This window comes from Ochotona curzoniae, unplaced genomic scaffold (genome assembly GCF_017591425.1).
Source record: "Ochotona curzoniae isolate NIBS_2020 unplaced genomic scaffold, NIBS_Ocur_1.0 scaffold_2476, whole genome shotgun sequence".
Classification (NCBI taxonomy): domain Eukaryota; kingdom Metazoa; phylum Chordata; class Mammalia; order Lagomorpha; family Ochotonidae; genus Ochotona; species Ochotona curzoniae.
This window is the reverse complement of record NW_024467095.1, coordinates 15766043-15789914: the sequence shown is the minus strand read 5'-3', so window position 1 is coordinate 15789914 and position 23872 is coordinate 15766043. Positions and strand designations below refer to the sequence as shown.

Genomic DNA, 23872 nt, shown 5'->3' with positions numbered 1-23872 from the left:
AAATAAAATTTTTAAAATCGACAAAAAAACACATATTTTATGAGTTCATTTAAATAAAACGTTTAAAATCCAAATTAATGTGACAGAGAGCAGGCAGTGGAGAAGTCAACCAGGATATAAAGAGACTCTTGGGGAGTCCTGGGACTCTTGGGGAGTCCTGGATGTGACGCGTATGTGACTGTAATGATGCTTTTACAGGACACACAAGCCGAGACTCACAGAGCAGCACGTTTTTAATTAGATGTAATACGCTGATACAGTCCTGCTGAACACTGGATGGACAGAGGACGAGCCTCGTGAAGGACCCTGACCAGCGCAGCCGTTCAGAGGGCTGCTTAACTATCATACAGGCAAGGGCAACAGGCCTGGTGAAAGGAATACGGCTCCCAAAGCTTAACCTTTTTTAAGATTTACATTTACATTTTATTCAATGTCATACACGTAATAATATGCTGCGCTAAGTCTACGGTTCTCAATTCTTCCAACATTTTTCTAACCTCATTGACACAGAAAGATTAGAAGTCAACAGGGAAACGCTGACTTAAGTCACTAAAAACTGACATCTACTTGACAACCTGTCCTGTGTCACTTCCAGCTGTGTAATCACACACAAGTGACAAGGTAAAATGGGTGTGCTCTTCAAAGAATAAGGCAGGGAGTAAGACAGAATCAAGTGCCTGATGTCACAGAAATGCAAGTATTCATTGTCAAACTTTGTTTTAAAAAACACCCCTCGGGGACGGGTGCTTAGTCTAGCGGCTGGAAGACTGACTAATCAAAGTGCCTAGGTTTGCGATCTGGCAATGCAGACTGCGCGACACAGCGGTGACGCCTCAAGTCATTGAGTCCCTGCCACCTCCATGGGACACCTGAGTGGCGTTGGCCCTAGGGCAGCCTTGGTGTCTACTGGCATTCAGGGAGCGAATCAGCAGATGGAAGCTCTGTTTCTCCTTCTCTCTGCTTCTCAAATACATAAGTAAATAAAAATTTAAAACCAGACAAAACATCAAAACCCTGCCAAACATGAGCAAAAACATCACTCATTACTCATCCAAAGTAACAGCCATTTAGGGACAATGTTCATGGGAGATTGCTTAATTTTTCCATGTGGAAAACAAATGACCCAAGTCTCTAAGTCCCTCTCGGTTCTAAGTTGCTCAATGCCATAAAACACAAAATAAGTTCAGAACTTAAGCTGGGGGAGTTCCGGGTAGACCTTGGAGCTTTTGCTCTGTGGAAGTACAGTGTATAAGGAAGCACTACAGATTTCACCCATAAGTGTTACTTGTTTAAAAACAAATTGTTTGGGGGCCTGGCATGGTAGCCTAGTAGCTAAAGTCCTTGCCTTGCACAAAGAGATCCCATGCGGGTGCCAGTTCATATCCCAACTGCTCCACTTCCAATGTAGCTCCCTGCTTGTGGCCTGGAGAAGCAGTGGAGGATGGCCCAAGTTCCTGGGACCCTGTACCCACGTAGGAAACCCAGAGGAGGATCCTGGCTCCTGGCTTCAGATCGGCTGGGCTCCAGCCATTGCGGCTACTTGGCGAGCGAACCAGCAGATGGCATATCTATCTTTCCTTCACTCTGTACAAATCTGACTTTCCAATAAAAATGAATAAATCTTTGAAAAAAAAAACTCCTTTCCTTTCAAAAACAAACTGCAATGGCTTATTATTATTTATTTTTTTTTTTTGCTTTGTGACTTATCCACAGAAATAACAAAGAGTTCACGCTGCTCAGTCATTACTGCCAAAGTCCTCGTTAACTCATAATTCATGAGGGCTTAGCAACTTGTTCTCTAAAAATGCATGCCAAAATTAGTCACTGGTTTTAAATGGTTTTTATCTGGTTTGACCTTTATTTCTGTTTGTTCATTTTGTTGTTGAGAGAAGAGACTCCCCCATTCACTGGTTCATTCACCACATTTCCACAATGGATCCAAGCCAAAGCCAGGAACCAGGAACTCAACCCAGGGATACCACAGTGACAGGAACCCGGTTACTTAAGCCCTGACTACTGCGACCGAAGGAAGCTAGAGCCACAGGTCAGCAGCTGCAGCTGGGACCTGAACTCAGGCACTCCGACACGGGAGGCAGGTGCATGCCGGGCCCAATGTCTGCCCTCCTCCTTCATCCCTGCTTTCTGGTGTGTTCAGAGTAAACAAGCACCCCATGTATAACCTGTCGTAAAACCATGAATGGGGAAATCTTTCCTTCAGAATCTTTAATGGGAACCAGCGCAGCAGCAGGCTCTCACACAACATTACAATGTCCCAGGGGAATGTCTTTCACAAAGCAATTCTGTTACATCAGTGCTAGAGTTCAAATAAACTAGAAATAACTAGCAGGCTGGACCATAATCAGAGCGCTCTTACTAAGTGATACCTCGCCGAACCACATGGCATCTTACAGGTGGTATTTCACGACGCTACGCATCATCAGTGAGCATAGAAACCCCTGCTTCCCTCTCCCCCGCCCCAGCAAGTGGGGAAGCTGCAGCCGGAGCATGCGATGGACGCCCCAGTGGGTGGACAGCGCCCATAGCCTGCACTGGCTCCTACACAAACGAACAAACACACACGCACAAAGAAAAGATCAAGTCTCAGCTGCGATAAAAATGCATCTGGCAACATGCAAGAATTAACGCAGGAAAACTGATACAACTCCAAATCAATAATATTCCTGGACTCAGAGTGCCACAGACACTGGCAAACAACAAAGCAGTCCTTGGTTATCTCAACTAATTCCCCATCCTATAAATCAAAGATAATTTTGTAAGATCCTAGATTCATCTCACATCTCAAACCACACACACGAAGTCTCCCTGTCATGTAATCTGAGGTTAAGTCATACAGATAACTTTTGGCTTCAGTTTCCTTTAGACACTGAGCCTCATATAAAGAGGAGAGAGGGGGTGGGAGAGAGCGCAAACCCGGGGAGGATTCAGGCAGGACTGGGCATGAGGTCTGTGTCCCCTCTAAAGGGATGAGTTTCACCAACACTACCTGCCTTGGCCCACACGTAAACTCTGAGGATGCCCAGATGCCCAGCAGGGTGTTACCGTGGCTCAGCGGGCTTCAGCAGTCCCTGAGGCCAACACCCTGACCAATAGACTCTACCAGAACACCCACTCTCCCTGACTTAATCTGTCATTCCAAAATACAGAGAAATGATGGCAATCTCTAAAGCCCCAAATTAGCTGGCTTTGCAAGAAGTCTAGATAATCCAACAGTAAAATCACTTAAACAGAGCATGCAAGAGGGAAGGAAGTGGCGTACCCAGCTTTCCCAAACCAGTTGCCCATGACAGCAACCACACAGGGCCACCCCGTGCTCTGCAGCAGGCCGTTCACGATCCACAGGCAGCAGTAGAGCCATCTGTTGTAGAGATGCAGCCATTCCGTGAGTGCACCAAAGACAAACACCTTCAGGGAGAAGGGAGGGGGAGGCACAGATGACTTGCACATCCACGAGGCATGGAGAATCCAGCGACCCTTGGCGCTGTGGTGACAGCTCAGGCGCAGCACCGAGGGTCACCACTGACCAGCCACACGGGAATCACTGCGTTACCATCCCTCCTCCTTACATCTTCATCAGTCATAAGCCAACTCACTTTACACCCCTTGCCTAGACTTCACTTCCTCACACCTGTACATCTGGAGGGAATGGCAAAGCCCCAGAGGGCTGTACAGGCTGCCCCTGTGGCACCAAGCTGGGGCAGAGTCCTCAGGGAGCAGAGCTGCTATGACTACAGCCGGCAAGTTCCTCCCTCTGCATGCGGGCAGCCCCTCTTCTCCTATGTGACTAGTGACCCGCTTGCTCCTTGAGGAACTTCCATCAAGTAGATGGTTTTCACAGGTACTTTGTGCAGGTGGACATTTCACAGGAAGTCCGTCTGTTTCAGGAATACTTGGCATGGGTGTAAAAAAAAAAAATCCAAGGGCCCGGCACGGTGGCCTAACCGCTAAAGTCCTCGCCTTGAACACGCCGGGCTCCCATATGGGTGCCAGTTCTAATCCCGGCAGCCCCACTTCCCATCCAGCTCCCTGCTTGTGGCCTGGGAAAGCAGTTGAGGATGGCCCAAAGCTTTGGGACCCTGCACCCACATGGGAGACCCAGAAGAGGTTCCTGGTTCACGACTTCAGATCAGCACAGCACCGGCCATTGTGGTCACTTGGGGAGTGAGTCATCGGACAGAAGATCTTCCTCTCTGTCTCTCCTCCTCTCTGTATATCTGACTTTGCAATGAAAATAAGTAAATCTTTAAAAAAAAAAAAATCCAGGACTCAGTGCATTAGCCTAGTGGTTAAAGTCCTCACCTTCCACATGCCAGGATCCCATATGGGAACCAGTTCGTGTCCTGCCTGCCCTACTTCCCATCCAGCTCCCTGCTTGTGGCCTGGGAAGGCAGTAGAGGATGGCCCAAAGCCTTGGGAACCTGCACCCACGTGGGAGGCTGGAAGAAGCTCCTGGCACCTGGCTTCAGATCATCAGTTCAGCTCTGGCAACTGTGGCCACGTGGGGAGTGAGCCATCAGACTGAAGATCTTCCTCTCTGTCTCTCCTCCTCTCTGTATATCTGACTTTGTAATAAAAATAAATAAATCTTTAAAAAAAAAAAAACTAAAAAACCTGTGGAGGCTTAAAAATAGGTGAGCAGCTTGTGGACGAAGCACTTCCATCTCTAGAATTGTAAGGGAAGAAGTTCTTCCCTCATCCTACGGCAGACAGTGAAACACAGTAATACAGTGGAGTCTGAGTAAATTGTGTGGTTTTAGTCAATCAAAAAAATTAGCTTCACTAGAAGTTAGTAGGCAAATACGGATGAGTCAGACATGGATCTTGCCCTACGTAGCAATTAAGGTGCCAGGCACTGCTGCAAATGCAAGCCACCCAGATACGCCTCCGAGCCCCACGACAAGCCTAGGAGAAGGTAACATCACAGCCGCTTTTCAAAGCAAGAAGCTGAAGCGCAAAGAAATCAGAAGCTAAGGAATTACAGAAGCTGCGTGGAAACGCTGACTGCTCCAGCCAGAAAATCTACCATTCTAAATCATGCCACCTACTCCTGGGGAAGGCAAGCCTGAAAGAGAAGCACCCGGGCTAAAGCAGACAACACGAGGAGCTTCCAGGGAACACAGGCCGAGGAGCAAGCAGAGGGAACAGCTGAGGACTTCCAGGAGCAGGGCTGGTAGTCGGGCCTTCTGAAGGAGGAGCCAGCTGGCCAAGGACCTGAAGCAGACCATGAGTTCAAGTTCCAGGGAGCTGAAAAGAGGACCAGTCAAGGCAGGAAGCAAATCAACAAGCCAGGAAGCAGCAGGATAAGTTAGGGGAGTGGAAAGTAGCAGAGGGGAGAGGCGGAGATAAGCCAGACGGGAAAGGAGGCTGGGCCCAGACTCCCAGAGCACTGAGTGCCATGCTCAGCACACTGCTGTTTTAGATTGTGTTGGTGCCCAAGAGGCCAAGGAGGGAATCATGCTTCAAAAAGACTCACGTAGAGGAGAAGGCATGCCAGGGACTAGCACACAGAGTATGCATTTCACTATTCTATCCTACAGAGAACAGATCATAAAAGACCCCAAATACTAATACCTGGGAGACCTTGCAAACTTACCACTAACGCGGAGGAGCACATGCCAAAAGACAGAACCCATCGCAAGTTCAGCCGATCCCCAACGATGCCACTGATGAAAAGGCCCTGAAAACGGAACAACTTCCTTTCAGTTCTCAATAACAGCACATTCAGCGACAAGAACATGCGCTGCGAAGAGGATGACGCCAACAGCACAATGAAAAGACGTAAAACTAAATCTCACGCACATGGCTGGACAAGCCATGCATTTCACATCTATATGTTTAAAACAAAAATGACAACAAGCTTTTTGTATCTTTTGGCATCTTATGCTTTCAACAAGTAATGCACCAAAACATCATAGTTCCCTGAAGTTGGGGAATGGGCTGGTGTTGTGGCATAACAGGTTACAGCATCTTCTATGGACCTGGCTGCCCCACTTCTGATCCAGCTCCAAGCAAACACTCCTGGGAAAGCAGTGGAAGATGGCTCAAGTGCCTGGTCCCTTCACTTAAGTGGGAGATCTGGAAGAATCTCCTGGCTCCTGACGTCAGCTTGGCCCAGTCCTGGATGTTGTGGCCATTTGGGGAGTGAAACAGCACATGGAATACCTGTATCTGTATCACCCTCTCTAACTCTACTTTTCAAATAAATAAAACAGGAGCCATCAGTGTAGGAGAGCAGATTAATTTCCCGCCCGTAGCACCGGCATCCCATATGGGTGCCAGGTTTGTCTCAGCTGCTCCATTTCTGATCCAGCTTCCTGTGGGTGGCCTGGGAAAACAGCAGAAGACAGCTGAAGGCTTTGGACCCCTACAGCCACAAGGGAGACCTGGAAGAAGCTCCTGGCTTCGGATTGGCTCAGCTCCGGCTGTTATGGCCACTTGGGGAGTAAATGAGTGGATGGAAGATCTTTCTCTTTGTAAAATTCGCCTTTCCAATAAAAATAAAATTAATTTAAAAACAAACAAACAACAACAACAAAAAACCCTCCTTGGGGCATGTGGCACAGTAGTTAGGTCCCACTGGGAAAGTCTCATCTCAGAGTGCCTAGGTCTTGGCTATGCCCCAGCTCCCTACCAATGCACACCATGGGAGGCAGCAGGCACTGGCCCAGGTAGCTGGACTCCTGCCTCCCATATGGGAGACCCAGAGGACGGAATTCCAGGCTGCTGGCATTAGCTTGGTCCAGCCTTCACTGCTGCTGGCATGTGGGAAGCTAACCAGCAGACGGGGGTACCTCTGCCTTTCAAATAAAGACAAATTCTCAAAAACTTCAATTGTACCTGTGGCACACATTTAGTGACAAAGAAAATGAGAAAATTCCATGAGAGTTTTTCCTTTATTCAACCACTCCAACTGCTCTACTTGTCCATTCGTCTACTCAGATCAGAGAGAAGGGAGGGCTCCCGACGGTACCCCGGGTTCCATAGAGAAAGTCAGGTATAACACGTAGACCTGCTCCAGCTGTTGCTACCAGCTTCCTCTTTAAAGAAAAGATACTCTGATAATAAATAAATATTCAGGGCTTCTTTGGGGGCTTTCGCACAGTACTTCACACCACCTGGGTGTTCATGATTAAAACGCTTCCCCTAAGTGGACACATTTTAAAGACAGGTAGAAAAGTGTAGGGGAAGAAATGACACCACAACTCCACCTTGCACCCCCCAAGTCTGTGCTAGAGCCGGACAGACTCCAGCTGACCAACCTGAGGAGAGGGCCTCTCAGGGACCACCATTCATCCCCCTGCTGTGGCTTCCCCCGCCCCGCTGCTCCATCTCCCCTCAGCCTCCAGCTCACACACGCACCCCTTCCTCTGAGCCCTGGGAGCCCAGGCACTTGACTCCTCTTCTTAGATAACTGCAACTGACAAACCACCGACCCGCTGCGGACTCTGGCAGCTGTGGCTCCAGCCTCAACCTCCCTATCTGGGACTCCAGGCATGAGCCTGATTCAATCTTTCTATAACATAGACATAAATTAAAATATCACATCCTACCCCATATACATAATTACTATTTGTCACTTTTCAATTTTTATTTATTTACTTGAAAGGAAGAGTTACAAAGCTATATCTTCCATCCACTGGTTTACTTCCTGAATGGCTGCAACGGCCAGAGCTGAGCCGATCCAAAGCCAGGAGCCAGAAGCTTCTCCTAGGTCTCCCACATGGGTGCAGGTGCCCAAGGATCTGGATCATTCTCCACTGCTTTCCCAAGAGCATTTACAAAGTACTGGATTGAAAGTAGAGTAGCCAGTACTCGAACCAGCATCCAGATGGGGATGCCTTTACCTGCTACACCACAGCAACAGCCTCCAAAAAGCTTTTTAAAGAGAACCTAAATATTTTTTGTTCAGAGAATCTAACTTCTCTCCCTGTTTCTACTCTGCACTTGAGGCTCTCCCCAGCAAGCAGCAAGTGCGCCTGTCCAGACACGAGCCAGGTTTCACATCTCCTCTGCTCCCAAGGCCCCCGTCCCACCCAGGGTGGGCACCGGGCACCTCCGTCCATGGCCTCTCTGACCTCACTTCCGGCCACTCTGCTCACGCGCTCAGCTCACCTGAGTCCCGCCTTCTCTGGGCGCTCAGTCTCAGCTGCACTACTTAACGTGACAAGCTTTACCTAGTCACTTCTTTCCCTTTCCTGCCTTGACTTTTCACCATATTCTCGTCATTACAACTACTCTGTAATTTATTTACCTAGAGCATTTTGTTGCTGCATGTCTCCCCTCACCCCCAACCCAGGAATAAAAACTCGATTTGTGTTGTGCCTGTTAAACCCCCCACGGACACACGCCAGGGGCTCCACAAGAGTGAAGCAATCGGGCCCGGCGCGGTGGCGCAAGTGGTTAAAGGTCCTCGCCTTGCACGCCGGGATCCCATATGGGCGCCGGTTCTAATCCCGGCAGCCCCGCTTCCCTTCCAGCTCCCTGCCTGTGGCCCGGGAAGGCAGTCGAGGACGGCCCAAAGCTTTGGGAACCTGCACCCACGTGGGAGACCCGGAAGAGGCTCCTGGCTTCGGATTGGCATAGTATCGGCCCGTTGCGCTCACTTGGGGAGTGAATCATCGGACGGAAGATCTTCCTCTCTGTCTCTCCTCTCTGTATATCCGCCTTTCCAATGAAAAAATAATAAAAAATAAATCTTTAAAAAAAAAAAAAAAGAAAAAAAAAAAAAGAGTGAAGCAATGACCACTCACTCAGCAAACCCCGTGTCCCCTACACACTTCAAGTTTGTTCAATTCTAGAACAGTCCCCAAGGCTTACCACAGCATAGGAGAACAGGAAAATTGTATCCAGCGTTCCAAGGAACAGAGTGGCCTCCTCAGCACTGGGAAACAAGTGGTTGCTGCTCCACACCTGCGAGAACACAAGGGCAGAACAGGTCAGCCTGGCTGGCACCTGGAGGCGCTTTGCATTTCTCAGCGTGCTTCACACCCCACCTCCGCCCAACCTCCCCTCCGCCCAACCTCCCCATGCCCTGCGCTGCGGCCCAGAACCGGCTGGTCAACCCCCCAGGCAGTGGCGATAATGGCCAGGATCGCATGGCTCAGGGCCTGGAAAGCTGCCTGCTTCCAAGAGACCTGTGCTGCCGCTGAGGGACCAGCTTTGAAGCCAAACGCATCTGGAAAACTAACCCAAGTACTTCTTTCCAAAGCCTTCAAATGCTGGTGGCTAAGTCAACTAAGTGAGAGAGCTGCGCTGTGAGTACAGAAAAGCCCATTCAGCAGAAGCAGTGACTGTCACCGCCCTTCCAGCACAAAACCAGAAAGATTAAAGATTGTGTGTCTACCTCCACCCAAAGGAAAATGTACTTCATCTCCCACTGACTAGCAGGTGGCTGCAGCCGGAGCAGCAAGAACGGCAGCTACAAAGGGAGAAAACACTCCATCTCCTGATTGTGGCAGTACCAAGATATTTTCATCTTAGGATATTAAAGAGAAAAATTACAGCTAGGAACATAAACTGCTTTTACTACCAAATAAAATCTCCAAATCCTGAGGAACACATGCAGGGCAGCCGGGAAGCACTGTGGCTCACCGCTGGGTGGCTCGGCGCATCAGTCTGGCTCCTGGCTTCAAGACGGCTTAGCTCTGACCTTTGTGGCCACTTGGGAAGTGACCCAGTGGATGGAAGATTACAAGTTTATCCCTTAGAGAACACAGCTAGGAACTCCGGATTTATTTTGGAATATTTGTGTGCGTATATGTGTGTGTGTTTAACAAAACACCTTGGGAATGGGACGAAAGCCTAAGTAAGACATTTATGTACATTAGATGGTTACACATGTAATCTGAAGATAATTTTATACAATACTTTTAGGCACATGTGTTCTGACTGTGACAGGTCCCAGGAGGTCAAGGGTAGAATCACGCTGGAACTCAAAAAGTTGCAAATCTGGGATCATTTCAGATTTTGGATGTTCAGAATAGGGACATTCAACTTGTACTATGCTGGCTAGATGTTGAGGCCTTTCCTATGCACTTACTAACGGTTTCTGCATGAGTTCTCTAAGTGAGAAATGCTGAGAAAATAAAGGTTACATATGTGACCCATGGAGGATGCGGACACAGGAGATTCTGAGAGCAGAGGCAGAGAATACAGAGAGACTGTGTTCCTGGCATTGTCCTCGGCATAACATACAGTAAGCTAGTGTTACAGTTTCAGACCCCAAATCACAAGATTTCAGGGAGGTACACACCTCCCTAACCACTCCCTCCATAGCAGCAGGCCTCAGGAAAAAAAAGAAAAACAAGAAACGGGCAGTTAGCTCAGCTCCCCATCAGGGCAGCCATACAAGGAAACCCACAGATCTCAGTGGGTCACAACTTGGCTTCCATAGAACCACTTCCTCCAACCTTTCCAATTTGTAGTTCTAAAAAACCAGAGTGGCGAAGTGTATTTCAATAACACTTCAAGTACAGCAGTAAACAGACCCCTTAGGAGACACGTCCATGCACATTCCGTAAGTGCTAACAGCATGGTTCAGCTACTGCCGTAAAGACTGACACGCAGCAAGCTGAGACACTGCTCCTTAGCAAGGCCTGCTTGCAAGGCTGGCCCCGTCGGGCCTCGGGAGATGGAAGTGGATGCCTGCGGCAGCAGCTCACTGTGCTGAAGCTGTTTATAAACACACTGCAGCTTATGCTGCACTCCTGATTTCCATCCGGGAACCTGCCAGACAGACGGTACCAGGTGATCAGCTCCAATAAACCCTGCACAGAGCCTCTCATGCCTTCCCCTGTATACAACACGCCAAGTGTGTTCTCACAGCTTGTTGCCAGAAGAACTCAGCACATCCTGTGTAGCCCTAATCAGCGAGCACTCTCAGAACTGCTGGCCTGCTTTCCGTCAGTCTTGACCCCATCCATCACCTCTTCTCAGAGACTGTGTGTCAGTTGATTGTGTGATGTCAGATTCCCAAGTACTGTCTGCAGAGTCCTGTGAGTTGTAGCAGTAAAATGTCAACCCCGGGGGAATCCCAACCCTGTCGCCAACAAGTGTAACAAGTAATCTGGTACCTACAGCAAAGCCTGCTTTCCTTTCTCACTGTCAGACTATACATGAAATACACCACATTTAGTGCTCAATGCCACCAAACTACAACTGAAGGAGCTATGGACATTTTACCCAAACAAGAGGAACTTAGGAAGATGTATAATTCTTCAAAGAACTGAATAAAAAAACAAATGTCCACTTCCAAAAAGAGCAAGTTTCTTTTCCCAGAAGTGAAGCGGGATCTGGGTGTTAGCTTTCCACAGCAATAAGAAAAGATTTCCCTAGGGCCCGGCAGCATGGCCTAGCAGCTAAAGTCCTCGCCTTGAACGTGCCAGGATCCCAAATGGGCACTGGTTATAATCCCAGAGGCTCCACTTCCCATCTAGCTCCCTGCTTGTGGCCTGGGAAAGCAGTCAAGGACGGCCCAAAGCCTTGGGACCTGCACCCTTGAGACCCAGAAGAGATTCCTGGCTTCGGATCGGTGCAGCACCAGCTGTTATACAGCCACCTGCAGAGCGACTCAGCAGACAGAATATCTTACTCCCCGTCTCTCCTTCTGTCTGTAAATCTGACTTCCCAATAAGAATAAATTAAAAACAAAAAAAAAAAAGAAGGAGACTAGGAAACTGGGCTAGTTCCCTGGCTTCTGCTTAAATCTAGACACACTGGACAACGTAATTCAGCAGAAGCAAGAGTTCAGGGAAAATCCATAGAAGTTGCGAAAAAGTGGCATTTTCTCCTGATTCTGAAAGAAAACGAAAATTCAGAGAGAAGGGGAAAAGGTAAGAGAGGTTGTTAAAGATGACAAGCCACGTCTCAAAGGCAGAAAGAATGGAGCTGGTGGAACGCAGGAAAATAATACCCAGGGCGAGGACGGTGGGATTTTAAAGCAGTGAGCAACAGCTGGTTTGGACGGGTAAAACGCTTTGGTTTGGTGCAGGCGTTGGCATGGTGGGAACAGCTGGGAATGAACAGGGAACAATAAGCATGACAGAGTCCTAAGCGTGGCAGTAACAGAAAGAACTGACTCAGCAGTCCCCTTCCTGGGCAGCAGCGGGGACTGGGTGCTGCTTACCTCCACGGGCAGCTCGAGCGATGTGTTAAAGGCATTTGGGGTCCACTGCTTAGAGATACTGACTTTGACGTTGCTAAATGTCTTTCTTGATGCATGGAGCAATGAGTAACTGTAAAATAAAAAGAGAGATACATGTCCATCTGCTGGATTCAGTTTTAGAATTCTTCTTAAAAAAGCAAAGAGTCAGGCCCCGCACAATGGCCTAACCGCTAAAGTCCTCGCTTTGTACATGTCAGGATCCCACACGGGCACTGGTTCTAATCCCAGCCGCCCTGCTTCCCATCCAGCTCCCTACTTGTGGCCTGGGAAAGCAGTAAAGAATGGCCCAAAGTTTCAGGACTCTGCATCCACAAGGGAGACCCAGAGGAGGCTCCTGGCTCCTGGCTTCGGATTGGCTCAGCTCCAGCCGTTGTGGCCACTTGGGTAGTGAATCAGATGGATGATCTTCCTCTTTGTCTCTCTTTCTTTCTGTATATCTGACTCGTCAATAAAAATACATAAATCTTAGAAAAAGAAAATACAACATACTGAACTAGTGCCATAGCACAGTACACTGGACCCGGATGGCAGCGCCAGCATCCCATATGGGGGCCAGTTCACATCCCAGCTGCTCCACTTTCCATCCAGCTCCCTGCTTGTGGCCGGGGAAAGCCAAAGAGGATGGTCCAGTTCTTATGTCCCAGAAACCACACGGGAGTTGCAGAAGAGGCTCCAGGCTCCTGACTTCCACCTGGCACAGCCCTAGCTGTGAGGCCATTTGAGGAGTGAGCCAGCACATGGAAGATCTTGCTCGCTGTCTCCTTTTCTCTCTGTAACTCTGACTTTCAAACAAATAAATAGGAAGGAAAAAAGGAAGGAAGGGAGGGAGGGAGGGAGGAAGGAAGGAAGGGAGGAAGGAAGGACTGCGGAAGGATGGACAGAGGAACAAACCAGGACAGAAGAGCAGCTTCAGGAACCGCTTACCTGAAGAAGGTAAGCAGGAACACAGCAATGTGATGGTGGCTGAACTTCGAGAACACAGCTCCCCTGCGAAATACATCGGGCCAGGCCATGGTCTTCCTCACTGGCCCTTTCGTTCAACCTTCACGTCCGGAGTATGAAGGCTTTACATAATTTCTTCTTTCTGAAAAGATACATCATGACTATTAACATTATTCAAAATAGGCAGATTATCCCAAAACCAAACTAATTAAATGACTAGTCAACATATAATCAGGCCTTGAGGAGAAAAAAAAAAAAAAACTCATGGGTTACTTAAAACCAGAAAACTGGATTAATAATTTTCATAGCTATTAGCTAGTTCTAAAGAACAGTTCTTATAGAAAGCTATAATTTCAGGACCCAGCGTGGTAGCCTCGTGGCTTAAACTCTCACTTCGTATGCGCTGGGATCCCATATGGCCACCGGTTCGTGTCCCAGCAGTCCCACATCCCATCCAGCTTCCTGCCTGTGGCCTGGGAAAGCAGTGGAGGATGGCCCAGAGCCTTGGGACCCTGCACCCATGTGTGAGACCCTTAAGAGGCTCCTGGTTCCTGGCTTCAGGTTGGCTCAGCACCGACTGTTAGGGCTGCTTGGGGAGTGAACCATGGGATGGAAGATCTCTGTCTCTCCTTTTCTCTATATATTGCACTTTCCAATAAAAATAAATAAATCTTTCAAAAAAAATAAAAGAAAACTGTGACTTTATAAAAAGAACTCTCATCAAGCAGATAAGAAAATGACTAACTCTGGGGCCGATGCCATGGCATAGTGAGTAAAGCTGCCGCCCAGTACTGCAGGTATTGCATATGGGTGCCATTTTGTGTCCCAGCCACTCCACTTTTTTTTTTTTTTAGATTTATTTATTTTTATTGCAAAGTCAGATATACATTGAGAAGGAGAGACAGAGAGGAAAATCTTCCAGCTGATGATTTACTCCCCTAGTGGCCACAATGGCTGGAGCTGAGCCAATCCGAAGCCAGGAGCCAGGAGCATTTCCAGTCTTCCACACAGGTGCAGGGTCCCAAGGCTTTGGGCCATCCTCCACTGCTTTCTCAGGCCACAAGCAGGGAGCTCCATGGGAAGTGGAGCTGTCGGGATTATAACCAGTGCCCATATGGGATCCTGGCGCATTCAAGGCTAAGACTTCAGCCACGAGGCTACCACGCCAGGCCCTCAGCTGCTCCACTTCTAATCCAGCTCTCTGCTTATGGCCTGTAAAAGCAGTAGAGGATGGCCCAGGTGTTTAAGCCTCTGCACCCATGTTGAAGACCCAGTAGAGGAAAGGGATGAGATATAAAATCCCATAATTTAACAGTTAAAGCATTAATTCCAAAAGATATGCTCCACAGACTAGGTTACACTGCACTGACAACACAACGTGTGTAATTCAGGGTTGACTGCTACACTGATAGCATTAAATAACAAGACATTTGAGACCATCTAGATTTAGTTTCCTTTTTTTTTTTTAAAGATGTATTTATTTTTATTGGAAAGGCATATCAGATTTACAAAGGGAAGGAGAGACAGATCTTCCATCTACTGGTTCATTCCCCAAATGGCTGCGATGGTGGAGCTGAGCCCATCTAAAGCCAGGAGCCAGGAGCTACTTCTGGGTCTCCCATGGGGCTATAGGGTCTCAAAGCTTTAGACCATCCTCGACTGCTTTCCCAGGCCATAAGCAGGGAGCCGGATGGGAAGTAGAGCAGCCAGGACACAAACCAGAACCCATATGAGATCCCAACGCTTGCAAGGTGAGGATTTAGCAACTGAGTCATCACATTGGGCCCTAGATTTAGTCTCTAAATCAACCACATTTTCCTAACCTACTAGAACAAGGAGAAAAGGCTTAATGGTAAGTATACTAGGAAACCATGTTAAATGGCAAAATGCCATTTAAAATGAATACTCTTACAACATTTGGACCAGTGTAATTAAACTACCTATTAACTACTAATAACATCTTGCATGTATATCTTAAACACAACACAAGTTACTTTCAATCATCTGTGAGTGTCTGGGCCTTGGGAATCCAGGAGTTTCTGCCACATCTGAATTATCAACCACATCCTACTTTCTGAAGACCACTTCCTCTCCTGGTGTGAACACGGGCTAAGCATGCAGCCTGCACTGTGGCACAGCACGCCAAGCTGCTGCCTGCATGCCCCTTCCCATATGAGTGTCATTCCAGTTCCAGTTATCCCACTTCCAATCCATCTGGGAAAGCAGCATAGGGTGCCTCGAGTGCTGGGGCTCCCCCGACACATCTATATGGGAAACCAAGATTGAACCCCTGGCTCCTGGTTTCTGCCTGGCCCAGCCCTGGCCTTTGCAGCCATGCGGAAAGTGAACCAGCTGATAAAAAGTCACGCTCTCTCCAAATCTGCCTTTCAAACAAGTAAAGTAAATCTTAACATGAATAAATAAAAACAGCAAATGCCAAACATCTTCCAAGTGTATGTAAAAGCTGTTATAATAAAACCAAATATATTTCTAAATTTAGTCACGTGTCTAGTATTTAATCAACAAATACTGAATTCTCCCTGCCACATGATAATAGCAATAACCAGGTTTTTAAGTTATAATATTTTCCAATTCACAAAAATTATATACATTTATATTTATCACAGGTTTTTAACATACTGTTTCTTGTTTTAATATACTCCTGCTGGACCAACAGCTCCGGCACACTGCCGGTCTTGGTTCAGCGCTGACAAGCACACAGGCACATCACGGAATGCTTCAGCAGCTAACGAGTACTTTCCCTCACATATTATTTTCTGTAATGAGAACATTTAAAAATCTACTCTCAGCACTTTCAAAGGCGATACAGCATTGGTGATTTGGCACAGCAGTTAAGCTGCTGGTTGGAACACCCGTGGCTCGTATCTGAAGCCTGTTTCGCAGAGTTGGCATTGAGGTGCAGTGGATGAAGCTGCCATCTGATACTCAAATAGCCCACAGTTTAAGACCTACGGACTCTGCTTCAGATCGAGCTCCCTTGTGAAGGTAACGAAGACAGCCCAAGTGCCCAGGCTCCCTGGCACCAACACGGGGAGCAGGATGGAGTTCCTGCCTCCGTCTTGGTCCCAGTCTGGCTGTGGCAGACACTGGACACAGTAAGTGAGCCATACAAAGAGGCCTTTGTTTCAGTGAGGGAGGTAGCATGGGGCAGGGAGAGAGTGAGAGCAAAGCAGAGAGGGACAGATACAGAGCAGAGCAGAGGACAAGAGCAGAGAGAGACAGAGTGGAGGAGGAAAGGAGAGAACAATAGGAAGAGGCATCTTTTATAGCCTCGGGGCAGGGGGATGAGGTGTGGGGTCCCGCGCTGGCTGTCTCGGACACCAGGGATATACTCTCAAGGGAATTGGTGGAGTGCACACTTTAAACCTGAAGGTCACTAAGCTTAATTAGGCAAGTGGGCCTTAGGGGGTTGAGATCTAGGAGGTTTATGGTACTGCTGGGTAACCAGGTATTCAAGGGGCCTGAAACTAGGGGTTTTAAAGCAGGACTGGGTCAGCAGGCACTCAAGGCATTCAAAGTGCCATTGAGTCCAGGATGGCAGGATGACTTTGGGGTCACTGTTTTGAGTCACTCCTTACAGGGAGTGAATCATCAGCAGATAGAAAATTGATCTCTACGCCCCCAAAACACTCAAGCCATCTCTCCTATAACTACCTTCAAATAAATAAATCTCTTAAAAAGAAATCCAAGGGGCCTGGCATGATAGCCTACTACATAAATCCTCGCCTTGCAGCCGTCAGGATCCCATATGTACACCGGTTCATGTGCCAGCTACTCCACTTAGCTTTCAGTTCTGTGCTTGTGGCTTGGAAAGCAAGGGAGGACGGCCCACGGCCTTGGGACCCTGCACCCGAATGGGACACCCAGAAGAGGCTCCTGCCTCCTGGCTTCAGATCGGCTCAGCTCTAGCCATTACAGCCACTTGGGGGGTGAACCAGCAGATGGGAGATCTTCCTCTCTAGCAGGCCCGTTTCCTACCCAGCTCTTTGCCTGTGAGGACAGCCCAAAGCTTTGGGACCTTGCACCTGCATGGAAGACCAGGAAGAGGCTCCTGGCTCCAGGCTTCAGATCAGCTCAGCTCTGGCCATTGCAGCCACTTGGAGAGTGAATCAACAAATGGATGATCTTCCTCTCTGTCTCTCCTCTCCGTATATCTGGCTTTCCAATCAAAAATATATATATATAAATCCTAAAAAAATAAATAAATCTTTTAAAATAAGTAAACAAATAACAACAAGCTTGAGCTTCACTCCCACTGCTGCTTTTTGCTCACACATGCCGGGAGGCTGCAGTGAAGGCTCCAACTAGTAGGCCTTGAATAAGTAGGTCCCTTCCAGCCAGGGGGGAGACTTGAATTAAGTTCCTGGATCTTGCCTTCACCTGGTTCATTCCTAGCCACTGCAGCCAAGTGGGGAGTGAACCAGTGGATGGGAGAGTTTTCTGGGGTGTGTGAACATGTGTGTGTGCCCCACATCTCAAGAATTATAAATGCTTCTAAAAGTAATACATTGGTATTAACTAAAGTTACCATACTGCCCAACAAATCTCAAATTTATTCTGCTCATCTAACTGAAATTTTGTATCCTTTAGCCAGCATCTCCCAGATCCCACACAAGAGCATTTTGAAAGAAAAATCCTTAGAGAAAACAGTGTGGCATAACATGCTAAGCCACCACATGCAGTCATCAGGATCCCATATGGGCGCCAGCTGGAGTCCCAGCGGCTCAACTGCCAATCCAGCTCCGGGCCAATGTGTCTGGGAAAGCAGCAGCAGTGGGGCCCAAGTGCCTGGGTTCCTAAAGCTCCATGCAAGACTCAGAAAAAGCTCCTGACTCCTGCTCCTGCTCTGGCCATTGCAGCCATTTGGGAAGTTAATAAAGCACATGGAAGACACATGGAAGACTCAGAAGGCTCATTTCTCTCTCTCCCTCCCTCCCTCCCTCCCTCCCTTCCTCTCTCCTTCCCTCCTTCCCAGGACTGCCTGTTTCCATTCCAGCCTCTTCGACTCCAGCTTCCTGCTAATGAGCACCCTGCGATGCAGAGATGATGGCTCAAATCGTCTGCCACCTTCTTGGGAAACCCAAATTTTGTTCAGGCTCCTGACTTCAGCCTGGCCTAGCCCTGGCTATTTTGAGCATCTAGTGATGAAAGTTTTTTCTTTGGCTGGAAAAAACATCAAGCTTGAGGGAAGGGGGAGGGAAATGCTGCTTTTAAACAGTAATCTAAATTATGTAAAAATGATGCATCTAGCACATCATATGCATTCCACACACTGTAACCAAGCTGCCAACGTCTTCCCCCATCTCCATTCCTTTTTAAACTGTGTTCTCTGGGAGACTAGAGCAGATGGTACCTATGCCCCAAGGCCTAACAGACACCTGGCCATCCCCGTTCACCTGCTGCAACCTCTCAACCACCAGCATCACTCAAGCACACAGGAGCCAGAGCCTCCTTGCTTCCCAACTGCTACTTCCAACTCGTCTCCTTGTGAGACTCCAGCTTCTTCTGCCCATGTGCCAAGGGGCCTCTCTCCATTCCAGACCAACCTGTTCCTCAATCTCCCACAAACCCATCTCAGAGTCAACACTGGGTCCTGGCCATCACTCCCTGACCTGGGTTCCAGACACTCTTTCCTTGCTGCCAGACTGCTTCCGATAGCACACCACAGGCCAGCGGGCATTTTCCTTGGAAGAGCCACCTCCGGGCTGCACACCAGGTTCCGCTGCCCACCAGCCTCCTCCTGTCCCCACTTCTGTCCCTACCATCTCCCTAAGCTGCCTTTTCTCCCCGCCACCCCGCCCCCTTGCCTCTGCGTCCCTCCCTGCCTCCCTCGGGCACTGGGTTTTGCCAAAAGAGAGAAAAAAAAAATCACACAAACAGGATGATTTCACTTTTCAGATTCAAAACCACAGACCTCAAAGGACAGACTACACTGCCCAGCGCGTCTACCACACTTCCCCAATCACTCTGCTTCCTCAACCAACCCAGCAATTTCACACTTCCCCACTACACTTTCCTGGCTTCCTTCTCCTCCTCCATCCAGTACAAGGCCCATGCCTGGGACTCCCAGCTCAGGGCACTATAACTCGGACAGCTGGGGGGGCAGGGCCTACATACTGACCCTCCATGGATCTGAAACAATTCTTCGCTTCTCCTTCCTTAGCTCTCCACCTAGCAGACCGGGGAACGAGGACCTATCTTTATCTCTTCGGCAGCCTTCCCACCCAAGCCATTACTTCATCCCACCCTTTTCACCTGCAAGGGTAACCGCCACCCCCTCCGCCAGTATCTCCCTCCTGCCTGCACGGGCCCACCACTGCAATGTTTGTCCACCCCAACACATTCTTCCCCACACCAGCCGGAAGCCTAACTCAGAATGGATGTCTTCTTCTGCTCAAAGCCCTTGATGGCTTCTCAGACTTGGGCAAAAACCAACTCTTAACCATGGCCTCCAAAACTGGTCTAATCCAGAACTCTGTAAGAAGATGGTGTGGGCCTGGCACTATAGCGTAGCAGTTAAAGTCCTCACCTTGAACCTGCTGGGATCCCATATAGGCGCCGGTTCTAATCCCAGCAGCTCCACTTCCCATCCAGCTCCCTGCTTTTGGCCTGGGAAAGCAATCAAGGATGGCCCAAAGCCTTGAGACTCTGCACCTGCATGGGAGATGTGCAGAAGGTTCCTGTCTCCTGGCTTCGGATCGGCGCAGCACTGGTCACTTAGGGAGTGAATCATCAGACCAAAGATCTTCCTCTCTGTCTCCCTTCCTCTCTGTATATCTGACTTTGCAATAAAAATAAACAAGTGTTTTAAAAAGAAAAAGAAGAAGATGGCTAGCGAGGGACAGGGAGCAGCAGTGCTGACAGCCAGCTTGGTAGAAGGCTCCAGAAGCTGGAGCAACCTGCCCGAGTCAATGATTACAGGAGTCTCTGAGTTATATTTTAACTCTTCTACTAATTCACAATGGTAATACCAAGGCATTTCAAGAACTCATGGAAAATTCATAGTAACTTTCAATTCTATTTATCTGCAAACTTCCTAAAGCATCTCATATGTGCATAAAATTGAAAACTCAAAACACACAAAAAAGCAGTCAGAGTGTTGTTCCCCCATTCTCAAGAAACTCTGCTTAATTAGCTAATCCTCTATGAGCGAGCATCGGCATCCCAGATGGATGTCAGTTTGTGTCCCGGCTGTTCCATTTCCCATTCACCTCCCTGCTTGTGACCTGGGAAAGCAGTGGAAGGTGACCCAACACCTTGGGACCCTGCACCCACATGGCAGACCCAGAGAAAACTCCAGGCTTCAGATCAGATCAGCCTTTGGCCTTTGCAGCCATTTGGGAAGTAAACCAGCAGGTGGAAGATGTTTGTCTCTCTTTCTCTGTAAATCCAACAAATAAAAAATCTTAAAAAAAAAAAAAGCACTGTTCTGCCACTTTCTTCTGCCTGCAGAATCTGCACCTCTGCATACATCAAAGGCAGAGCCCCCACCCTCACACACACTTCCACTTCACTCAAGCATTTACAGGTGCCTTGCTCCTCCACAACATGAACACATCTTTGCCTATTCCACCTGCTCCCTCCTCTGCCAGCACACACAGTAAGGGACTAGCACCCCTTCTTTTAACTCTGCCCACCTGCCCCTCCAATCTCACTGCCAACACTCCTGTACCCTCTTACTGTCTCCCTGCTCTAACTCCCCCTCTTGTCCCCAAAGCCAGTAAGCCCACTCTCAGAATGGGTCTTGTGACCGGCTGCCCACCTGCCCCCAACGTTTCTTCTTGGTTCTTTGCAAATGGCTTGCACCTTTCTTTTCTGGGTTCATCATCAGAATGTCACCTCCTAGCATGGCCTGCCCTGACCTCTCTCTAAATCAGTTCCCCTGAGTGGTAACTTGTCTGTGTCTCTCCTAGCACTTCTCCCAATACAGTCTTAACTGCTTGCTTGTTCGCTCCTGGGTTGTAATCGCCACAAAAGCAGTGCCTTTTTTAGTCCTAAATCTCCAGCTCTAAAGCCAGGTCTTGGTATGCAGTTAGAATCATCAGGAAAGATTTTTTCAGGAACAAATTCAAGGGCCAATGGACAGACACTGAATGCTTATCTCATTTAGTTGTAATGCTTTACAGATAAGAGGACAAATACCAGCAAGTAATCTCTCTTGAGACAGGAGTGTGCATTCAAACCCAGACCTGACTCCAGATCCCAGTTACGTGGTGTGAAAGATAAGGCCGGACTAGAAAATGCCCCAAGGTGGCTTAAACAGAGATTAGAACTAGTACACCTTGAACTAACAGGCCTATGTCCATCTTATCAGTAACAGCGTTTCTCTCACACACTTGAACTACAAGGACCTCAGGCAGGCAATTACCTCACTCCCCAAAATTCATTTTTCACATTTGCAAATGTAAAAGATTATGTGTGCTCAAAATGTGTAGAGATTGGTGGGAAAGTATCAACTAGACAGGAGGTCGCCATAATTTTGTGGCTAACAGCTCCATGCTCAACACTCATATGGGTGTCTTTTTATACCACATGAAGTCATCCAAAGCCATCTACCTGCACACCATGTAAAATTCAAATATCCCTATAATTTTTCTCTTCTTAAACTGTTTCATTACTACAGATACAAAATCTCTATCCTTTATTTCTTAAAACATTTGACTCCTCAGTGCCCCAAACCTGTATAAAAATAATTCTTCCTATCACTTTTGTACAGGTTCCACAGACAACTAAATATGAAGATTAAAAAAAAAAAACAAAAAAGCCAACTTTCTGGAGCCCAACACGATGACTCAATTGGTTAATCCTCCCATTCCAAATACCAGGATCCCATATGGACGCCGGTTCGTGTCCCAGCTGCTCCACTTCCCATCCACTTCCCTGCTTGTGGTCTGGGAAAGCAGCGGAGAACGACCCAAAGCCTTGGGACCCTGCACGTGCATGGGAGACCCAGAAGAGGCTCCAGGTTCCTGGCTTTGGATCCACTTGGCTCCATTGCGGCTACTTGGCCAGTGAAGCACCAGATAAAAGATCTTTCTGTCTCCTTCCCTCTATAAATCTACCTTTCCAACAAAAACAAATGTCTCTAACAAAGAAGAAAAAACCTTTCCTTCTTCTAGACAAAGGATCAACATTCAAGCTGAAGGTCAGTGGAGTGACTTCAGCGCACGCACGTGATCCTGTCCTTTGGAGCGTTGATTCTCGCAGGTAAAAGCTGGAAACCAAAGAGTAGCAAAGGAATGGTGTCATGCAAGGACAAAGTCAGGTGTCGGCTCCAAAGAGGTACCAAGGCAACTTCTTTGCGCCTCCACTTCGTCCTCACAGATGCAATGAGAGCATTTACATGTAGTTCTTAGTATGCAGCCAGGCTAGGGCAACATCTAACATCTAAATGGGAAAGAAGTCATCCAAGGCCCCGCAGAGGCCTCACACAACTGCTATCTACTTGTGTAAAGGCAGTTCATAAAGCCGTGGACACAGAAATCAGCCATGAAAAGTCAGATGTGGCCCACCCAGCGGCTTCTCTCCTTAGAAACACTGAAGCAGGAGCTCCTGGGAGACTGCCGACAATCTTGCACTTCAGGAAACACCAAACAGCCTGTGGATACATTGTCACTAACCCCTTGAAAATCTTGCCAACCCACAACACACTCAGCAAATGAGCGTGCGGGAAGCGCGAAGAAGCCATTGGATAAAACTCCCAGTCCGAAATCACGGTGGTCAGCCAAAAAAAAAAAAGAAAAAAGAAAAAAAAAATGCCCTCACCACTCCACGGACACCCTTCTTCCCTCTGACTTCTAAGCACCCTCTCCAAAATGCGTCCTCACCCCACCATGTCTGGTCTGCGCCATGGGCCTGTTTTTCAAGTTAAAACTTCCCAGGCTCAAAGACTGGACGGCAGGGGCGGGCGAGGGGCACAAAGGCGCGCCACCGGGCGGGCAAGGGCTGGCCCCCGGCTCTCGCCCAGGGACCTGCCCGATCCTCTCGGTCAGCCCTGCAGCTCGCACCCGGGTCCCCCATGGGCAGCAGCGCAGCACCGACCAGCTGCCCGGAGGAGCCCAGGCCCGGGCAGGGGGCAGCAGGCTGGCAGCGCCACACCCACCCACCGGGAGCCACCGCCTGCGGCTCGGCATCACCCTCCGGTCCCCTGGGAGCCTCTCGGGCCCGCCTCACCTCCGCCAGGCTCCGGCCCCACAGCGCACCGAGACCTGCGGGTACTGACCGCTTCTCCGCACCTCCGGCTGCTCGGCTGCCCTCGTTCCTCTCGGCTGCTCCGCCGCCTGCGCCGCCACCTCACCCTCCGCGAGGCGGCCAGGGTTTCCGGGCGCTCACGTGACCGGCACGCCCTGGGGGCATGCCGGGAGTTGTAGTCCGTCCAGTGCGACTTCACCTGCGGGCTGCAGAGGGACCGGCGGCTGCCGGGCCGTGGGGTGGAGCACTTTCAATGTGAACAAAGTGCCTACACGGAAGCACTACCCAGGAAAGCTAGTTGAGAAAGACAAGGAGCAAAAGAGAAAATATGCTTTGGGGAGATCTTATGTATAGATATTTTTTTTTGTAAAGAGCATTGTTTTGTTCTTTGTTATGAATAGAATGCTACATACTCCTTGCCCTGACCTGCCTATGCTTGATTTTTGCTTAAATTCATTTTATACGGGCCCTGTGCGATGGCTCAGTGGTAAATCCTCTCCTTGCAAGTGCCAGAATCCCATAGGGATGCGGGTTCGG

At 48.7% G+C, this 23872-nt stretch overlaps 1 protein-coding gene across 1 annotated transcript in view; it reads right to left on the bottom strand.

Annotated features, from left to right (window-relative positions):
* Positions 1–23422, bottom strand: part of SLC37A3 (solute carrier family 37 member 3) — a 40975-nt gene extending 17553 nt beyond the window's left edge. The window contains exons 1-6 of the mRNA XM_041002028.1: positions 23318–23422; positions 13106–13265; positions 12143–12251; positions 8836–8928; positions 5612–5695; positions 3278–3423 (exon numbers count right to left, since the gene is read on the bottom strand). Of these exons, the coding sequence (XP_040857962.1) occupies positions 3278–3423; positions 5612–5695; positions 8836–8928; positions 12143–12251; positions 13106–13194 (521 nt within the window). The 5' untranslated portion in view covers positions 13195–13265; positions 23318–23422. The remainder of the gene's footprint in view (positions 1–3277; positions 3424–5611; positions 5696–8835; positions 8929–12142; positions 12252–13105; positions 13266–23317) is intronic.
* Between the last annotated feature and the right edge of the window lie 450 nt (positions 23423–23872).